The sequence below is a fragment of the Arachis hypogaea genome, chromosome 7, assembly GCF_003086295.3.
Source record: "Arachis hypogaea cultivar Tifrunner chromosome 7, arahy.Tifrunner.gnm2.J5K5, whole genome shotgun sequence".
In the NCBI taxonomy this organism is placed as follows: domain Eukaryota; kingdom Viridiplantae; phylum Streptophyta; class Magnoliopsida; order Fabales; family Fabaceae; genus Arachis; species Arachis hypogaea.
The window spans coordinates 79,355,846-79,375,881 of NC_092042.1; the positions used below are offsets into that span (position 1 = coordinate 79,355,846).

The 20,036-nt window shown below is 34.3% G+C and overlaps 4 protein-coding genes across 4 annotated transcripts; 2 read left to right on the top strand and 2 right to left on the bottom strand.

The window, feature by feature from the left end:
- Positions 1-853: 853 nt before the first annotated feature.
- LOC112703602 (tubby-like F-box protein 7) lies at positions 854-5,377 on the top strand. Its single transcript, XM_025755136.3, has 4 exons — positions 854-1,516; positions 2,385-2,472; positions 3,817-3,946; positions 4,603-5,377. The coding sequence occupies exons 1-4, from the start codon at positions 1,199-1,201 to the stop codon at positions 5,183-5,185; spliced, it is 1,119 nt and encodes a 372-aa protein (XP_025610921.1). The 5' UTR covers positions 854-1,198; the 3' UTR covers positions 5,186-5,377.
- A 6,360-nt stretch (positions 5,378-11,737) lies between these two features.
- Positions 11,738-12,558, bottom strand: LOC140174421 (uncharacterized). Its single transcript, XM_072198875.1, has 2 exons — positions 12,283-12,558; positions 11,738-12,145 (listed from the first exon to the last, which is right to left on the bottom strand). The coding sequence occupies exons 1-2, from the start codon at positions 12,556-12,558 to the stop codon at positions 11,738-11,740; spliced, it is 684 nt and encodes a 227-aa protein (XP_072054976.1).
- Positions 12,559-14,798: 2,240 nt separating this feature from the next.
- Positions 14,799-17,695, bottom strand: LOC112703603 (multiprotein-bridging factor 1b). Its single transcript, XM_025755137.2, has 4 exons — positions 17,508-17,695; positions 16,791-16,874; positions 15,255-15,337; positions 14,799-15,129 (listed from the first exon to the last, which is right to left on the bottom strand). Exons 1-4 carry the CDS (start codon positions 17,647-17,649, stop codon positions 15,010-15,012), a joined length of 429 nt encoding a protein of 142 aa, XP_025610922.1. The 5' UTR covers positions 17,650-17,695; the 3' UTR covers positions 14,799-15,009.
- A 29-nt stretch (positions 17,696-17,724) lies between these two features.
- LOC112703604 (mitochondrial protein pet191 homolog) lies at positions 17,725-19,802 on the top strand. Its single transcript, XM_025755138.3, has 4 exons — positions 17,725-17,943; positions 18,040-18,144; positions 18,235-18,339; positions 19,486-19,802. Exons 2-4 carry the CDS (start codon positions 18,076-18,078, stop codon positions 19,525-19,527), a joined length of 216 nt encoding a protein of 71 aa, XP_025610923.1. The 5' UTR covers positions 17,725-17,943; positions 18,040-18,075; the 3' UTR covers positions 19,528-19,802.
- The last annotated feature ends 234 nt before the right edge of the window (positions 19,803-20,036 follow it).

Below are 20,036 nucleotides of genomic sequence, written 5' to 3' on the forward strand. Positions count from 1 at the left end.
ATTTGGGGAGAAGGGGGTGTTGTTTAAATAAACAAACGAATGTAATTTACTCTAGAAGTAGAATAAAAATGATTATATGAGACTGCAATTGGATAATGGATACGTAGAAAAAGTATTAACTCTTATCTCTGTTCTTAACCTTTTTAGTTGAAGTTTTCAACCTTAATTTTTCAAGGGAAAAAAGAACTAAGAGAAGAAAAGTAAAACATAAGTGATTAAGGTTTAGTTTGGATAAATAATTTAATTAATTTTTTTAAAAAATAGTTTAATAATAAATTATTATATTAAAATTAATTTATAAATAAATTTTTTTATATTTAAATTTTTTATTTTAAAAATATTTATTTTATAAAAATATGATAAAAATAATAATATTATAAAAAAAGTTATTTTTTTTAAATTTTTTTATAAATTTTTAAATAATTTTTTAAAAAGCTATAATTTAATTTTAAAATTATACTAAATATTAATATTATTATTTTTTATAAATAAAAAAATAAAAAAATTATTTTTAAAACTTTCCAAACGACGTTAACCATGTGCCTGTACTTGATGTTTAGTTTTTTAAAAAAAGCTTTAGTAATTCTCAATAAGTAATTATAATTGGATTATTACTTATTAGTTATTACTGCTAACATCCCCAGAAGGCCACAACAAGTCAACAACTCATGGACAGTCAAAATTAAAAAGAAAAAGAACAAAAATAAAAAGAATAGAGAAGATAATAAATAATAAATGAGTAAATCCAGGGTGGAGAAAGTCAAAAATCATCAGCGCAAAATTCAGCACCACCCATGACAAACACAGAACACTATTCCACCCTTTAATAAAATTAAAAACCAACACACAAAATAAAATAAAAATAAAACACAGTACTCGCTAATCTCACGTGCCTGTCATTCGCTTCAGCGTCCTCTTGGGCCCACCATCCCATTTCAATCACCCTCACCCACCCGTCACTTTATCACACCCCTTCTTTCCGTTATTCCCATTTTCTCCTCCTCCTCCTCCTCCCCCCCTTCCTCCTCCTCCTCCTTCTTCACTCTGTAAAACTCTCTCTCTCTCCTATGACACCAACACTTATATTTTATTCTCAAACCCCTAACCCTAAATTCCCAAATTAGGTTCGATTATTCCTTACACCTTCTAATTGTTGTATTATTGTTGTTGTTGTTGTTGTTGTTGTTGTTCTGAGGAGATGTCTCTAAGGAAGGTGTTCCGCTCACGGAAATTCTCGAAATCGTTCATGGAGGTTAACGCTGCGGTAGCTCCTAAGGTGGAGGGAGGGGAAAAGAAGGAGGAGGCAGGGGAGGAGGGGAATGCGTGGTCGGGGATGTTGCCGGAGCTGCTGGGAGAGATTATAAGAAGGGTGGAGGTGGAGGAGGAGCAGTGGCCGCAGCGGCAGAACGTGGTGGCGTGCGCCTGTGTCTGCAAGCGGTGGAGGGACATGACGCGTGAGATCGTTGGACAGCCTCATAATAACGGCAAAATCACTTTTCCTTCATGTCTTAGGAAGGTTCGGATTCAAATTGTTATTCATTTCTCTCTCAAGTTTGAATTAATTTTATGCTTTTTCTTTCAATCAGCTTAAATTTTGTTTTTTTAATTTGATGCGTGAGGATTGAGTTATGTATTGTTTATGCGGAAGAAAATTTTAAAAAACGAAAAAGTTGAGTTTACTTCGTGGTCTTCTGTTGAAAATTTTTGAAGTTAAAATATTCGGTTAGTTATTTGTCTTTTTTATTCTTAAAAATTATATGCAAATATTTTTTTGAGCGTGATTCTAGAATTGGGATTTGATTGTTTCGGACATGTTTGAAGATGGCGTGTTGGATTTGGTCAATTTTTAGGGGATTTTTTTTTTTTTTGGTAAAAGTTGCCCAAAGTGCGGTTTTGATTATGAGCTTTTTCTTTTTTCTTCTAACATTAAAATTAGCTTAATCCAAAGACGTGATGAATGCTTCTATTAGTTTAGGGAGTGAATTTTTACTCTGCTCTGAGGAATCAGCCATGATTTTGGTATCCCTGCATTAAGCCATGGCGGTATTTGGGTGATTAATGCGTCAAATTCAGAATGGGCCCTCACTACTGCATACGAAATTGCAGTTCGATAGTCATAGAAGATGCAAGAGCGGGAAATGGTGATGTCTTTTGTGAGGAAAACTTTCAGATTCAGATAGTGGCCGTGCTTCACTGTGTGCGTATATGGATGATGTAGTTTCACTTTCATCAGAGTTCTAGTAGATAAAGATTAATTGTTTGCTAGATGTTTGCATTTGTTGTGATGAATGCTTTCGTTTCTTGTTGCAATTTCTTCGAATTTTGTTCTATTGAACTTTGGAGACCTGGAGTTGACATTATCATTATGTTTTGATGATCTGCAGCCAGGTCCACGTGAACTTCCCAACCAGTGTCTGATAAAGCGAAACAAGAAGACCTCGACATTTTATCTATATCTTGCCTTAACACCATGTAAGTAAGTATTGTCTTGATGAAAGGCCTTTTTTGCCTACTGTTAGAGATCGATGAAAATGAATTGTGGCCAGAGTTGAATGAGCATCTTTGTTCTTCCTCTCTTGTCACTATAAAGTCCTATGTTGTATGTGTAACAACTAGAGCTGGGCAAGATTTCATTTTTTAAGCGTATTATTCCAACCTTTCTTGTATGACTAGGTATGCTATCCCTTTGTGAATGAACTTGCTAAAGTCTGAAGGGCTTTGCGGTTTGCCAATATGTGAATTGACTTTTATTTATATTTATTTATTATTTATAGACAGATACCCCCTCTGCCCCCCCCCCCCCTTTCTCCTCAAAACTAAATAAAAAAAATAAAAGAAAAAAAAGAAATGTCAAACCTATTTTTCTAGAATCTATGCATTTGAGTGGCCAGACCCAGTCAATGTTGACTTGCTTTAGTCAATTTACAAAAACTTGTCCAATTACTCATATTAAAGTAATTTTTGAGAATGGAAATAAAATTGAGTTCTGCTAGTAACATAAATTTTATGGAGAAATATTGGAGGGTTCTTTTCAGAGGAAGTGAAAGGATCTATGACTGGAAATGTTCATTTATTTATTTCTTTCAAATTTTCATTTAGTGAGAGAAGAAACTTTAGAAACATATATCAAAGGGAGATTAAGTAATAGAAGAGTAGGTGTTATTAAAATCTGCCTTAATACAGGTTCTGTTATTTAGAAAGTTATATACATAAGTTATTTTGCATTAAAGAATGAGAGCACCCATTGCTAAATTTCAACACCTTGGTCCATGGCATATGACATTTCTCATAGTTTGTGAGGAGGATGTTGGCATATTCAATTTTGGCACAACTAATTAAGTTCACCAACAGTAACTTCTCCTGGAATCGGGCACAATTGGTTGAGTTGCAATGATTAGCTTTATGTTGTGCATTTGCCCTTCCAATTAGCTTATGGTATTTGGATATCCTCTTATAGGAGCATTCTGTGTGAATGGTGTGAGATTCTAAATAGAGTTCTAGCATTCTAATTCTTGACCAATGATTGGTGCTAGCAATATTTTCCCTAAACATATAGAATCTTCAACTGGTTGAAAGGGTGGAGAACTTTTAAAACTTTAGTGAAAGTATAGTATTATGAAGCATTGCAATAAATCAATGTATTTTGTAGGGTAGTTTATGGTAGCAATGCTTAATCCGAGGTTTATTTTTTCTCAGTATTTTATGAGATAGTTCATCTCTTTGAAAGTCTATTGCTCGTTTGTCCTTTTCTTATCTGATGGATATTTATGCCTGTTTTTCTCCTCTAATATACTCACCTACCCCTCTCCTTTACAGCATTCACAGACAAAGGGAAGTTTTTGTTGGCGGCTAGAAGATACAGGTTTGGTACCCATACTGAATATATAATATCACTTGATGCCGAGGACTTATCCCAAGGAAGCAATGCTTATGTTGGAAAATTAAGGTAAAGCTTTCTTACCAATTAAAAGTTTCTTTGGCATGTTTTTTAACTCAGTTTTGTCATTGGAATGTAGCATTTTTCTTAGTCTCTTCTGTTGGCTCTTTAAAGCCAATAATGAAATGGTACCTCGAAGTACACACTTGGTTATCCGATGAACCGTCATTTATTTGCTTCCAACTATATGATTGAACATATGAGTGACCTATCTGAATTCATCCCCCTCCCCCCAAGGGAATTAAATGAAGACCATTCTTTGTTTGCACGTGCTTAACAGTCAAATTAATTTTGGTGGCTTTATAAGATCAAATCTATCAAAGTGGATCTGGGACCAAAGTTGCTTGGTTATAAAAAGTTGAAGAAACCCTTAATTTGCTGTCAATTTGTCCGAAAATTGAGTGGCATGCCTTTATTTACATTTGAGCTGGATAAAAATGATTTAATCCAATTTTTTAAATCTTCTTAATCCCATCTTGGTAAAAAAAAAAGGCAGTAGATCTGAATACGCAATTTGATGATGCTGTTCTTAACAATTGTACGAAATCTGTTTGTGTTTTGGAATTTGTGATTCTCATTTAAATAAATAAAAATCTACATGTGAATTCTTGGTCCATTTTTGGTTGGTTGTTATGGACCACTTATTTGTTGAATCTCTTTAACAGCTCGGATTTTCTTGGCACCAACTTCACAATTTACGACAGTCAACCACCCCATGCTGGTGCAAAACCATCGAGTGGCAGGTCTAGTCGCCGTTTTGCCAGCAAACAGATAAGCCCTCAAGTTCCTGCTGGTAACTTTGAAGTGGGGCAGGTCTCCTACAAGTTCAACCTCTTGAAATCAAGAGGGCCAAGGAGGATGGTTTGCTCCCTCAAGTGTCCCGCAACACCATTGGGAGAAACTTCAGATATCACATCATTGGACGGCAACAAGACAAACAGTAAAGATCAAGCTACTCCTACCTGCACAGTCTTGAAGAACAAAGCACCAAGGTGGCACGAGCATTTGCAGTGCTGGTGCTTGAATTTTCATGGCCGCGTGACAGTAGCATCCGTGAAGAACTTTCAGCTGGTTGCTACGGTGGACCAAAGCCAACCAGGAGGGAAAGGAGATGAGGACACGGTTCTCCTGCAGTTTGGCAAAGTGGGGGATGATACTTTCACCATGGATTATAGGCAGCCCTTATCTGCCTTTCAGGCATTTGCCATTTGCTTGACTAGCTTTGGCACTAAACTGGCATGTGAGTAATATATAGTATGTGTCATTATGCTTATTTATTCCGTGGAATGTTGTACGTCAATAGTTTATTTTTGTTTAATATTTTTTCCCCGGCTGAGTCCATAAATTTGATTTCAGGAAGCTTGTTGTAAGTAAATGTTGTTATATTATCAATAGAACATGACATCTTCCATAATGAAAACATGTTGGTCCCTTCCTGCAGTTGATCCTCTTTATTTCTTTATTCACATTAGTCAGTATGTAATTGTTTTTAACTTCTAACCCAGGTTCCATTATAGTGTTTCATTTTTCTTTTACACAAGTCCCTGAATTTAGTTAGACTTAGAAGTTCTAACATCATCATGTGAATTGGGAATTACTGCAATTCAATATCCTTACCTCTTGTCTGGGGTAGCAGAGAGATATTTTAGTTAAAAATTGGAGGGAATGAATAAGCAATGTATAACTGAATTTTGTGATAAGCCAAAGATGGCATCATGGCAAGCAGTGGGGCTAAATATGAAAATGACCAAACATATAGGAAATTTTGGGTACCCTTCTTGAAGAAAGAATAGGTTCATAATAAGGTGGGATGGGATGATACCAATTTCTAAACTTTATGTAGGAGATAACTATTGAACATAATATATAGAACACACGTTGTATAGTGATCAAAAAGCGTTTTCTAATTTATACTTTTCTTTGCTGAATTATTTTCCTGGTCCCCACTTCTCTTCTAAATTGTACTGCCGGTATTCAAGTATTATTATCAGAAAATTTTAATCAAAAGATCGATATACTTATCATTGTGATCGATTTGAAGTTAGTATTTGACAGTGACAGCTCATATGGTTGGCCCTTGACATTGAAGCTGAAGCAGAAAAGCTGCATCAGATGCTTGTCAATGGATAAGGGGTTAGCTATGATGATATAAATATGATCAAGCATGAACGAATACTGAGTAGTCCATGCTCTTAATAGATTACTATTAGTGCTATTATTATTATTCTCTTCTTTTATGGTAGCATCCTTGCCTTGCCTTAACTGGGACCAATTGCAACTCCATTTCTTAAGGGTAAAGATATTGAAAGGTGTTAAGGTCCCACCATTTTCAAAATTCATAAGGTGGTTTTACCTTTTTGTAAGATATTTAGCAAAATATCTCTCAGAGATAGGAACAGAGGGGAATGGCACCTGTTTGGCTGTGTTTATTTACAAAGTTAGGATATAGAGACATGAATGTGACATAAAATTGTGTTCACAAAAATATTATATTTTAAAAAGATACAAAAATATTAGATAAAGATGTAATTTATATTATTATTTTTTATTATTATTATTATCAAATTTTTATAATTATATTTTTTATTATAAATTTTATCTAAAAAATAAATTAAACTTTTTATTATTTATTTTATTTTACGTTAAATTTAATACTAAACAAAATTTAAAAATATTAATTTTTAAATATCTATTTTTTTGTGCTATATTTTTAATATTTTATCTTATTATATTCTCAAAACTAAGCTTATCCTAATGGATGATAATCTTCCGGAGTCAAATTCTAAACTACTACCTTGTTCAATGATTTGATTGTATTGACAATTATACCCTTTGGTGACCTTGAATTTTAGGCACTTATGCATCACATATTTTTATTTGAGCTTCTGATACAATGCGATACGAATAAAACTATAAAATATAATATAATACAATACAATTTTAGTATAAATATAAAACTGGTAAATAGTTTAACAAAAAAATAAATATACTTCCCATTTGTATCTTTAAAAATTTTAAATGTCACTCACAACATAGGAAGTATTAATTTCTTTTTTCCATAGTAGATCACAGAAAGAGGAATTGAAAAAGTTATACGCAAAAAATGTAATAAAGGAAAAAGAGAAATGAATAAGAAACAAATACTAATATGCATGGAACATAGGTAGGGGATTCAGGTTGGTTTGTGTAAGGAAAAAGAAAAGGGGGGTGCGATGGAACGTGTCTATGAAAAATCAATTATCAAATTAATAATTTATATAAAATATATATTAAAAATAAATTAAATAACAGATAGATTTATAAACAAATATATAGCAATTAGTTTTATGATTACATTTTAATGAGCACATACCATTTTTTATGGAACTCTGCGTCTATATATGTGCAATAGATGTAATATTTTTTCGTGTTTTGATCATTTTAATTTGTTTTCTGGTTAAGGACTTTTCTCATATTGCTTAGAGGTTGTATGTGCTTTTGAGCACTTGTATTCTTGTAACTATTAAAATGAAAGTAAAAAAATAAGTGTAGTATTAACCGAGGGTAGATCCTCTTTAATGAAGAAAAAATTGGATGGTGTAAATTGTGATCTCTCATCTTTCATTACTTTTTTTCTCATATTTAATTTTAGTTTCACTTATAAAGTTAATGGTAAGAGATCACACTTCATTTTCTTAAGTGTTAAAAAAACTGGGAGAATCCATTTCCAGTATTAACCATATTAATTTGAATTTTGTCTTTTTCTTTTTAGAATAATTTTATCTGCTTACGTACATAATTGCTACTATTACCAAGAGGGGGATGCTTCCATAAAGATGCAGAAAACGTCTTTTTTTAAAGATATTTTTTAATAATTAAAATTTAACACATATAATAATTTAAATTATGTTATTTTTATCAAAATTAGGTCAGAAAAATTAATTTGATAAATGAATAGTGAATCAAATTTTGAATATGTCTAAATTAATATTATTTTTTATAAAAAATTACTACAATACCCCTATTATATAAAATGATTAAAATACTCTTATTATATATATTAATTTTGAAAATTCTAAATTCTAGCCCTTTTTCTCTATTGTTATAAGGTTAGAATTTAAAGTTTTTAAAATTAATATATATATATATATATATAATAGAGATATTTTAGTTGTGTTTTATAATAGGAATATTATAGTAATTTTTTATAAAAAATATTAATTTACACCAATTCAAAATTTAATTTATTAATTTTTGTGCTAAACTGATTTGTCCACTCTAATTTTAATAAAAATAATATAATTTAACTGATTATATGTGTTAAATTTTAATTTTTAAAAAACATCTTTAGAAAAAGACGTTTTTAACATCTTTATTTAAGTGGCTCCCTTACCAAGAATGTTCTTTTTTTTTTCAGGTCTATATATTTTTGCTTTGGAATATAGTTATTGAGAAATCGAATAAAGTTGGTATGGACACACCTACTATTTAAATTACTCTTACATTATGTTGGTACTTTTTTTACATTGTCATCTACTCATTCTGCCATGTTAGATTGTTAGTCATTAATTATACTCAAGTAACTCAACTAAAATAATAATTAAAAACCTTGAATTGGGTTGGGTGACCTTGAATGAGTTCTGAAACTTCCCAGTATCAAACTTATTAAAAATTAGACACCCTAGGCCCCCACTCCAACAAAAAAAAAAAGAAATGGTCAAATGTTAATGTGAACACCAATATGCTAAGCAGGAGACCTACTATTACTACCCAATAAAGCCGGTGTTAACTTTTGGGTCAAACAGAAAAGTCCAATAGGCTTACTGCTTAGGTTAAGCAACTTGACATGCCAATAAATGAAAGACCTTTCTTTTCCAATACCAAGTGGAATGGCTTTGCTGGTACACCAAACCCATCGCTCAAAGTAGTAATATTTTCCTACTGGCTGGAGAAGAATTGTTTTGCCACTTTTGGCCATTGCTTTCTGTTTGATTTGACCTGTTTCATTATAAAAATAAACAAAATTTCTAATAACCTAACCACATATTTAAGGGGGCAATTTACTTAAATAAATAAAGTGGAGATCAATTTTACTCAATTACACATTTCTGAATACAAAGATATAAATACATTTTTTCATAATTCTATAGAAATCACTATTAGTAATAGCGGATTAGGTTAGAATGTAAACCGTTGTTGGTAGCCGTAGTTTACGTGTGTTAGGAGTTTAACAGAAATTGTTGTAGTGGTTTCTGTAGAACGTTGTTTGAGCATAAACATATTGGATGTTGAACGTACATGACTGAAGGTAGTAGCGATTTTACGTTGAGTGTATTACCAATGCCTAAAGTTTTCAACTCCAAAAGTGTCTAGTATATCAAGAGCTTTCAATTTGAAATGGGCGCTTCATTGTGGTAACGCCCAAATTTCTTTTATGAATCAAATGTTCACGCTTCTATTTGGAATAACGCCCTTCATTTTGGGTGTTAACAACGTCCATTTCAAATTGGAAAGCTCTTGACATACTAGACACTCTTAGAATTGGACATTTGGACATTGACAACACACTCAATGTAAACCGCTACTAACAGTAGCGGTTTATGTCCAAACAATGTTTTATACCCCAACACACATAAACCGAGCGGTTTACGTTCTAATCTAATCCGCTACTGGTTTTTATAGAATTATAAAAAAATGCATTTATGTATTCGTATTAAAATATGTGTAATTGGATAAAATTGATCTCCACTTTATTTATTTAAGTAAATTGCCTTAATTTAAAGAGGATAATAGTATTCAAATTTTCCGTGTCTCCTAAAATTTAAATCATCTAACGATTTTATATTACTTTCATATGAAAACATATTAATGTGAGTAATCACCTTAAAAATTGTCTTTTATTGAGTTTTCTTCCAAAGATACCCTTATATATTTAGAGAGTATTTTAGAATAAAAATTAGTACAAGAACCTTTTTTTTTCGAGTAAATTGCCTTAATTAAAGAGGATAATAGTATTCAAATTTTCCGTGTCTCCTAAAATTTAAATCATCTAATGATTTTATATTACTTTCATATGAAAACATATTAATGTGAGTAATCACCTTAAAAATTGTCTTCTATTGAGTTTTCTTCCAAAGGTACCCTTATATATTTAGAGAGTATTTTAGAATAAAAATTAGCACAAGAACCTTTTCTTTTCGAGTAAATACCCTTTCCGTCCCCTATCCATTTTGAAAATTAACTACACGCCCCCTAATCTTTATAAATTACCATATCGGCCCCTATCCATATACTCCGTGATACCAATTAGCCCTTGAGTTGGTTTCTCCGTGCAAAGTCGACGGAAAAACGCTGAGGTGTAACGTGCAGCCCGTGACGTGGTGTTGGATCATCAAACGTGAAATGCTCTGTGGGCATGTGGACAAATAAACTCATGCACACTCAGCAAAGCGACGTCGTTTTAAAAAGAAGGCCTTTGGCTCGTTTAGGGTGAAATCTCAGTCTCCCCATTTCTGAATCCTAACACTAGTGCCTGAAGCATGAGCGATCCAGAGCAATCTTCAACCTCTAACACACGCCGTGTCTGGAGGAAGAATATGGTGGGTTCAAGTAGCAATGCAAGTGAGGGTAAGAAGGCCAAGTTTCAGCACCCTAAATGCAAGTGTGGCACCTATGTAGTCATGCAACAGTCTGGGACAGCCAAGAACCCAGACAGAATCTTCCTGGGTTGTTCCTACTATGGCGTAAGTGTGCATCCATCTTCAGTTTATGTAATCAACTTCCTATGTTGTTTAACAATTTGTATTCACTATAATGGCAATTGCAGATGGAACACGTCACTGCAACTTTTTTGTTTGGCTGGACGAACTGATTGCTAAACGTTTTGGGCATGAAGATGACAATGATATTCAAGGAAGAATGATGATGCTGGAGAATAGATTGGAGCAACTGGAATTCAAGATTAAGGATGAATATGAAGGAAAATAAAAAATGTAGTAATACTCATGGTGTATTTGTTATGCTGGCAATGTTAATTCTGTTAACAGCAATTGTGTTTGTAGTGTTTTAGGGTATATTGTGTTGCTGTAAGTGATGCATGGACAAGGTTAAGAGTTGGGTTAATTTGCTCTGTAATTTTAGATTCTGAATTGAATGTGAATTTTTTTTTGTAATAATGTAAAGATTGAACCCATGATAACTCTGCATAATGTTGTATAAGCTAAAAGCATAATGTTTATATTCATACTACTAAGCACAAAGGCTATTACATATTGAGCCAAAATCATCAGCACATGTCTGAATTAACAAAACAAAAAATATGTTCCAGTAGTGTTAAGTGTATTGCTTCTTATAATTTGACAACCAAAAAACTTGACACCAAAATATCCATAACTATAACGACAATTATGTCATTTCTGAAGTCTTGGTGGCCTAAACCCAGCCACCACATCAATAGCCCTTTTTTTGGTTGGTCTCCCAGGGAATCTCCTAATGATTGGTGCCTCTGGACGCAGCCACTGCATGCTTGCATGGCAACCTTGGTAGGATAGATACATAAATGCGACTTCTACTCAATCAATATTTACTTAAATAACATAAGTATTATTGCCAAGAAATCAGTTGATGATTAAACCTGTTAGTTGCCAAATGTTGCTAGCACATGTTTGTCTTTATAAAATAAACAGCCACTCTGGTCTGGTACCTCTGGACTTCAAACAATACCCTTGCTTCATCCCTAGCCCATTCTGCTGTCCACTTGTTGCTCTCAGGAATGATGTACTCATCCAGCCTTAGTTCTTGAACTGGAGCCAATATGCCCTTTCATTTGCTTATTCTGTGCTTGTGCTCTGCCATCTTTAACATAATGTAACTTCGAAGCTCCTCGCACATAGTTAAAATCGGTTTCTCTCTATACTCTACGATCTTGGCATTCCAAACTTCGCACATGTTATTGATGATATTGTCACACTTCGGGCCATGGCTAAAGTAAGCCTTCGTCCATGCACCAGGATCAAACTTCCATAGATATTCCCAAGAATTCTTGTTCACCTTCTTCACAAATTCCATTAAGCCTTTGAATTCTCTCATTGTTGTGCTCTTAGCATCCTTCCAAACTAGCCCTTTTGTGTGCTTGTCCTTAAAGTGCTTGATGAAGTTTTTTAATATATGTAAGACACAATTCCTATGATGGGCTTGTGGCATTACCTCATGCAATGCCTTAGCCAACCCCTGCAATAACAATTCAGCCAACAGTTGAATTAACAAGTAAGCACAGAACACAAACCATATAACAAAAAGAAACACAAAGAATGAAGTAATGTAACTTTCTACTGGTTGGATATGAAGTTTCACCCATTGGCAGCCACAGGACCAAGATCATCGTGCAGAATTGAAAGAAACCATTTCCAGGATTCAGTGTTCTCAGTTTCAACTACAGCAAATGCTATTACAAAGAAACTATTATTGGCATCCTGCCCCACAGCTGACAAAAGATGACCACCGAAGTACCCTTTTAAGAAGCATCCATCCAATCCGATCAGAGGGCGACAGCCTGCCTTGAAGCCTTTCTTGCAAGCATCCAATGAAATGTACAACCTATTGAACAGTGGACGACCCTCCGGTTGAGGAATTACATCAATCATACCAGTGGATCCAGGATTACTTTTGTGAATTTTATTTAAGTAGTCATGTAGCTTTTCATATTGTTCTTACTCCTTTCCAATTGCTTGCTCTCTAGCAGCTTTCAAGGCTCTATATATCATCCTATAGTTTATATGGACATTATAGTCCTGTTTCATGTGCTCTAGTGTCTCTTTCGGAGTCATTAGAGGTTGAGTTACTAACCTTTTTACCAATTTACTTGTCACCCAAGCTCTATCAGCCATGTTACTACTCAAATTCCTACCACAGTTGTGCTCTCCAATGAATGTCTTGATTTAAAAACTTAGACTCTGACTATTATGAGAGCAAAACACCAGCCATGGACAACCCTCCTCAGCACACCTTGCTCTAATCCTCTTTGGCTCATTCTTCAAATACATAAGCTCTTTTTCCTCATATACAAAGTAGTCCTTAAGTGCTTGCTTGAACATTGCCATGGTCTCAAAGTGTTGTCCAACCTGAAACTGAACCTCACCATACTCTGTATCCTCATTGAAGTCAAGATATCTTGCCTTATGCTCCTCATCTGAGTCAGAAATTGGGGAGTTAAATGCCGCAGACTCGTATTCATATGGCTTATCTAGGTCTGAGTCCAATTCCTCAACCACTGGATCTGAATTGGGCTTATCCCTTGCCTCATCATTTGGGTCAACATCACCTGGCCCATTACCTTGATCTCCACTAGGCCCACTGTTTGGCTCATTGCCTGCTTCTTGTTGGGATACAAAATGTTTTCTTTTTCTTCCAACATACCTTTTTGCCTTCTTCTTCTTAGTCCTAGGAGACATGTCCTTATCAGCAAAACTACCAGGTGGCACATTCTTCTTCTTTTTAGGTGTCTGTTGTCTAACACAACTCTTCTTCCTAGTACCCTTTTGTCCAGCATCCATTGCCTCTTTCATCCTCACACTAGGCTGCTTCTTTCTCACACTCTTCCTCTGTACATTAACTTCCTCATCACTACTACTACTATCAGATTCGAATTCAGGTGGAGGGGGTTTGTAGGGTTCGTCTTCAGTTGTCTCATAACCGTCATCGGAAGAAGGTGAATCTACCTCAACAACATCAGGCCCATATACTGGTTGACTAACATCATGCTTAAAGTAAATAACCAGCAAATCCGACTCCACATTCTCCATCTTTTTATCACACATTTCATTGATTTCCTTATCTCCTTTAAGAACATGCAACGCAGACTCTAAATCAAGGGCACTACCATCATACCAATACATCTGTTTGTAACTTGTATACCCTAAACCCTTGAACATTTTCTCCAAATCCTTGAAATTAACATAATCTACGTTTAATGGAGGAAATGTCTCCACACTTCCGTCGCGATAGTACAATGCACCATCTTCATCCTGTTCAAACCAACCCCATGATGAAAAACATGGACTATTTCATATGACATCTATTAGAACAACAATGTGCAATAATTAGAAATTAATTAACTACTTCCATCACGCCTCATTTTAACATTTTAGAACATGCATGGGGTGATTACTAATCCAAATCATCATTAACAAAAACCAAATTCAGTAAAAAAAAATGGAGCAACACAAGCTAACGAAGCTTCAAGATCAGATAATAGCATCGTCAGTTCCTCCGTCTGCAGCACTATCAACACCTCCCTGTTGGAAGTCTCTGTCAACTTGCTTGGAGGGAAATGTTTCGTTCTCTTAGGGTTTTTTTGTAATTTTGAGAAGAGAACGAGGGTGATGTATGGTAATTGAGGTGTGCACAAGGGGGAGAATGGGATTTCACCCCAAACGAGCAAAATGATGCCAAGAAAAATGACGTCACTTTGCTAAGTGTGTAGAGGCTTATTTGTCCACATGCCCGTCACTTTGCTAAGTGTGTAGAGGCTTATTTGTCCACATGCCCACAGAGCATTCCACGTTTGATAATCCAACGCCACGTCACGGGCTGCACGTTACACCTTAGCGTTTTCCGTCGACTTTAAACGGAAAAACCAACTCAAGGGCTAATTGGTATCACGGAGTATATGAATAGAGGCCGATATGGTAATTTAGAAAGATTAGGGGGCGTATAATCAATTTTCAAAATGGACAGGACCGGAAAGGGTATTTACTCTTTCTTTTCTTTCAAAGTGTCCAATTGTCCATTGTGAACATTAATGGGATGTAAAATGCACAAGCCAAATTTCATAGGGTTAATAATTGCATCTTCCACTTACAAAAATGAGAAAAAAAGGGGGATATGAACAAACAACACTCCAGCTTTGGCATTGGGACATAGAATTTCATAGTTCCATATTATGACTCAGACCACAAAACCATGGATCACATGACATTCATAGGTTAAATTCTGATTAGATTCCTTACAACAAGTATTCATATCATGACATCATAAAGATTTTTGTTGCTCCATCAGCAGAAAGACACACAAACACATAATTAAAAGCATATGATTCATTTCTTTCCACGAAGCTTTGCACCAAGAGCTCTCTCCAGTTTCCCTATGATTTGTTGATTTGGTATGGCTTTGCCAGATTCATATTCCTGTATAATCTGTGGCTTCTCATTGATCATCTGACAGAGAAAGCAAAAGTGATCAACATCTTAGCTTTCTAACCAAAGATAATACCTATTTTTGGAGATAATTGAGTTTTAAATGAGAGAGAGAGAGAGAGAGAGAGAGAGAGAGAGAGAGAGACCTGAGCGAGCTGAGCCTGAGTAAGTTTTTTGTCCAGTCGGGCCTGCATGATGGCTTTCTTTAGTTCTGATGGTACACGGTCGTCTGTGAGTACAGTCAGAAATACCATGAGAAGAATTCCACGTTCAATTTCTAATAAAAATGGTACTAACTACAAAAGAAATTTTGCTGAAAAATGCTCGGAATCAGAAGCTGAGGACATGGAACAATGAAACAAGTTGAATCTCTACAAATCATACAGCACCTGTGGTACCTGAGATGCTCTTAAAGTTTCTTCAACTAAAGTAGTATGGATGTAATTAAAATTTATAAACAAGAACTATCAACATTAAGAAACCATAAGTTTTACACAAAGCTCTGCCCAATATAATGTGTGAACGACATCACAATGTTCATTTTGATAGTATGTTAAATATAATTTCATTCGCATCAATCAATTATAGTAGAAAGAAAAAGTACATTACAGGGAAGGGAGAAGCTGGAGGATATACTACTATAAAATCAACATCTATTTTGCCAATTTATAATGCCTATTCTTGCAATTTATTTATATAACATTGTAGTTGTTGCAACATAATTTTTTAAACTGAAATCAATTTCAGAAAGTAACCAATTAAATCACATCATACATTTTCTCCACTTGGCAGTGACTGTGTGGAAGTTGTGCTAATTTTTCAGGAATCTCTTGAAAGTTGAAACAGTAACAATGCAATGAATATCATTGCATATATAGGCCTAAATGATAGGGCACCTGGGCAGATTTAGACTCAAACATTAAATAAAATAGTTGCAAAAGCAAAATTTGTCCTTTAGCCTCAAAGGGTTTTGAATTCATTTCAAGTTTATTATTGGGAATACCAAAAAGACCAAGAACATATGTTCGGCTTTCACACTCAATCTCAAAAGACCAACACTATATGATCCAAATTGTTAACGCCAAGATTGAAATGCTACAAAAGAAAGACAATTTCAGGAGCATCATCTTCTAACACTGAATACTCTTTCATCAACAACGATATATAAGTCACCGCATTCCTTGCCATTTTTGCTCTCACTAGTGGTCTGTTATTCAAAGTATTCTGCTATAGAGGCTGAACAATTAAGTCATATGTGCAAGTCACAAAAAAGGAGAGGTAACACAGTAACAATAGCCATCCACTAAGGTATCTGATATAGTAATGGAAAAATAGAAGTACTTAAAACACGAGCCAAACAATATATGAAAAATAAGCCAAATTAAAATGCTAAGGCAAAACATATTTGATAGTAACATGCAAATGCATATTAGTTTCAAAACCATGTAGACTCCATCAAATGATTAAAACTAAAGTCAAATGGGAAAGTGATGTGATTAGCCAATATAAACAAAGCCAAGCACTTTCTCTCTCTACAAGAATACAACCACCCTTGATACAAATGCCAAATGCAGAGAAAGAATAAATCCATCAAGTTGCTACTTCTTAAAGCTGATCAGGATTTCTATTACAATGTAGGTTAAGCAAAGGAAGCATAGAATAGACAAATAACATGTACTTACGGTGAAGATTCTCGGTTTCTTCATCAAGCTTCCTGGTGTTCAAAGAAGTGCTACTAGAGGCAGCTCTATTTGTTCCAGCATTTGCTGCGGAGAACACGAAATAACAAGTTAAATTGAATGTCATTATCAAGTATCAACACAAAAATGTTTCTATATTTTTAAACATATGTAGACCAATTATCAGTTGAGGGAGCTATGCATTAATACTCTCATGATTTGATCAATTCCTAATCAAACAACAAGCATAGCGCAAATAGACCATGACACTTGAATTCAGATTAGAGGAATGAAATTACTCGTTTTTCTTCTTCCTTCAAACAACAGTAACAATATAGATTCACAAACAAGTTTTCATTCTAGAACATATTTACTTCTTTTTTTTTCGTTGGCCAATATGCAACCAAATAAACAAGTACCTACCAACATCAGATAAAAAAAAAAGCACTTTTAGTCATCCCAAATGATCCATTCCATAAATCATCAACAAAAACCCTAATCCCCTATGCGCTAAATAAGTCATCACAGAAAACAAATACACAAAAGATAAAGCAGACCATCGATTTTATTCCAAACTTTCAAATATTTCCTCATCATGATTCTAACCTAAACCCATTAAAACCAAAAAAGCATATCACGACCTAGAAGGGAAAACATCACAAAAACATAAACTTTTTTTTTTCAAAAAAATAAAAACAAAAACCCGCAAAACAAATATACATTTCTTGACGGTTTCAATCTCAGCTCCGGCGCGGCGAGCAGCATTGACAGCTTTCTCATCCTTCTTGGCCGCAGCGTTTGGTGCCTTCTTCCTTATCACCACTGGCTCCCAATCCTGCGATATGGGCCCCACACCCGACATTATCTTCTCTTGATGATTCTTCTTCTCTGAAGAAACTTGAAAGGGTTTGTGAAAGTGTGATGTATGCGTGAGCGTGAGAGACCCTTCTTTCCCGGCTCAGAAAAAGGAGACATTTTCATTCTTGGGCCGGTCCAACCCATTTGGGCCCGGGTTGAATTTTTTGTGAAATGACCAAAAGGTCCTTTTTTTAGCTTAAACCCCATAAAAATACCTGCTTGGTTTTTTTCTGGAACCCTTAATTTTTGAATGAAGATTATTAGATGAAGGAAAGTCAGTTCCCTTAAGTGGTTCAAGGTGAAAACTTTTTGTTCATGTTCGCAACTAAAATTCAATTTTTATTTATTTTTTAGTGTGTCTATGTTAATTGATGTGGTTTTGGGGTTTTTGAAGGTAGGAGAGGTGAAATAGAAAAAGGGTGTGAAGAATATGTCTAAGTCTTGCAAAGGGTTGGCCACGGAGCTGGTCAAGTGCCTCAGTGAATCTGATTGTGTTAAGGTTCTTTTGAATGATTTTTTTTTTTTTGTTGTAATTCAAAAATTCTATATATTTATTCATCATTTATGCAATGTTTGTGTTGGAGAATAGGTTGAGAAGAGACCTTATAGGGAGTGTGTTGGAGAGAAGACTCCATCAATACCAAGTGAATGTGTGGGATTGAGGGAAACCTATTTCAATTGCAAGAGAGGCCAGGTACTTGTTATTCTTGGTTTCTTCTTTGTGTCTTTTGAATTGATCTTGGTTCATTTTTATGTGATTTTCAAATGCATATACAATATAATTCTTTGTTTTGTGCTTGCATTGAATGAAGGTTCAGTATTTCATTATATGTGTAGTTGTTTTTGTTGCTAACTTAACACTAACATCAACTTATCATCTTATTGGAGTTCAACCGAATTATTTGGTTGCTTATTTTCAAACTATTGTATCTCAAAAGGAATGTACCAAGATTTTGATAACCGATATACGGTTAAAAAGCATGGTGGGTAAGGGGAATTTAGTCTTGATGATTAATGAGAATGCATGCTACAATCCAACAAACAAGGGAGGGTGTGTTTAATCCATTTTGCTTCAACTTTCAAAACCAGTAGTGGAAAAGACGGCACTATTTTTGAGCTGGATTAGTCAGATTTCTAACAATAGGATCGATCTCAATACCAGTGAAAGATGAAAAAAAGTACATGAGGACAGTTTTGGCAATTGTCATTTATGTTGCCAAGTAAATTCGTTGAAATGCTCTAAAATACCAGTTGTCTTTATTCATTATTATATAATCTAAATTAAGAAAATATCGATCACTTGCAACCAATGTTGAAATGTTTTGATAATTAAGTGTATATATACTTAGTCTATATGATGTGGCATCCCTTCAGCCTTAAACTGCAATCTTTCTAGAAACTAATTAGTTAAGATCTTCATGGTATCTACTTGTATGTGTTGGTTGGCAATAAGTCACTAACAGCATATTTAGGTTTGTATTTGAATTCTGGTGCACTTTTCTATATTTGCATTTGCAAGAAGTTGTGTTGTATGTACATTTCCCACATAGGCCAAGTTGACTCGCGCCATTCCATCATCGTCGGACCCAAATTAACGGGTCTCACACGACATACAATGGTAGAAGGGAGTATGAATTGGTTCCATGTACGAAAAAGAGCGCGTTCAAGAATCGTTCTCCCTTTGTAAATGATATGTAAAATAGTAAAATGTACATAGTTGGTGAAGAAAATAATGAATAAGTTTATATTTGTATAGTATCATCCTCCATTATTCGTTAATATTTGCATGCTTGAGGGTGATATTAAAATTAAACATCTAACTTCATTTCATTGTTATCAGGTTGATATGAGAGCTCGGATTCGTGGAAACAAGGGCTATTAAGAGCTTTTGGTGATCTTAACTTAGAATGAGAATTAAATATCTGTATGTTCCAATTGCTCCCATATTCTGATGAAAATGAAAATTGTGTTCAATTAACAATGCTGCTTTCAGTTTCTTTTTGCTCAAAGATGAAATCAATATAATTAATGTTGATGGTGAATCACAGAATTGGGAAGAAGACTATTTGATTGTTTGATTAGTTGGCATTGCAAGCTCAAAACATTTTGCTTTGCTAGAAAAAGAACATTAATACAAACCCCATTTTGTTGCATGAAGGATTTGTGTAAGTCCCGTGTTTATTCATGGATTCTTGAAATGAACACTGTCTCCATGTGTTGGCTATTATGGTTGGAGAGGACTGAAGCTTTAAACGCTGTTATTCTTTGATTGATTCCAATAAAATTTGAAGTTTTAAAAGAGAAATGTTTCTACTTGTTTTTTTTTTTTTTCTCAAGACAATGAGACAAGATAGAAATAGATCATTTTATGTGAAAATTTCACTTGATCAT

Coding starts and splice junctions, on each gene's coding strand:
- LOC112703602 (XM_025755136.3), top strand. CDS start 1,199: ATGTCTCTAAGGAAGGTGTTCCGCTCACGGAAATTCTCGAAATCGTTC. Junction 1,517..2,384: donor TTCCTTCATGTCTTAGGAAG/GTTCGGATTCAA, acceptor GATGATCTGCAG/CCAGGTCCACGTGAACTTCC. Junction 3,947..4,602: donor GCTTATGTTGGAAAATTAAG/GTAAAGCTTTCT, acceptor TCTCTTTAACAG/CTCGGATTTTCTTGGCACCA.
- LOC140174421 (XM_072198875.1), bottom strand. CDS start 12,558: ATGATTGATGTAATTCCTCAACCGGAGGGTCGTCCACTGTTCAATAGG. Junction 12,146..12,282: donor TGCACGATGATCTTGGTCCT/GTGGCTGCCAAT, acceptor TTGTTATTGCAG/GGGTTGGCTAAGGCATTGCA.
- LOC112703603 (XM_025755137.2), bottom strand. CDS start 17,649: ATGTCGGGTGTGGGGCCCATATCGCAGGATTGGGAGCCAGTGGTGATA. Junction 16,875..17,507: donor GATTGAAACCGTCAAGAAAT/GTATATTTGTTT, acceptor TGTTCTCCGCAG/CAAATGCTGGAACAAATAGA. Junction 15,338..16,790: donor AGAAACCGAGAATCTTCACC/GTAAGTACATGT, acceptor CTGTACTCACAG/ACGACCGTGTACCATCAGAA.
- LOC112703604 (XM_025755138.3), top strand. CDS start 18,076: ATGTCTAAGTCTTGCAAAGGGTTGGCCACGGAGCTGGTCAAGTGCCTC. Junction 18,145..18,234: donor GTGAATCTGATTGTGTTAAG/GTTCTTTTGAAT, acceptor GTTGGAGAATAG/GTTGAGAAGAGACCTTATAG. Junction 18,340..19,485: donor TCAATTGCAAGAGAGGCCAG/GTACTTGTTATT, acceptor CATTGTTATCAG/GTTGATATGAGAGCTCGGAT.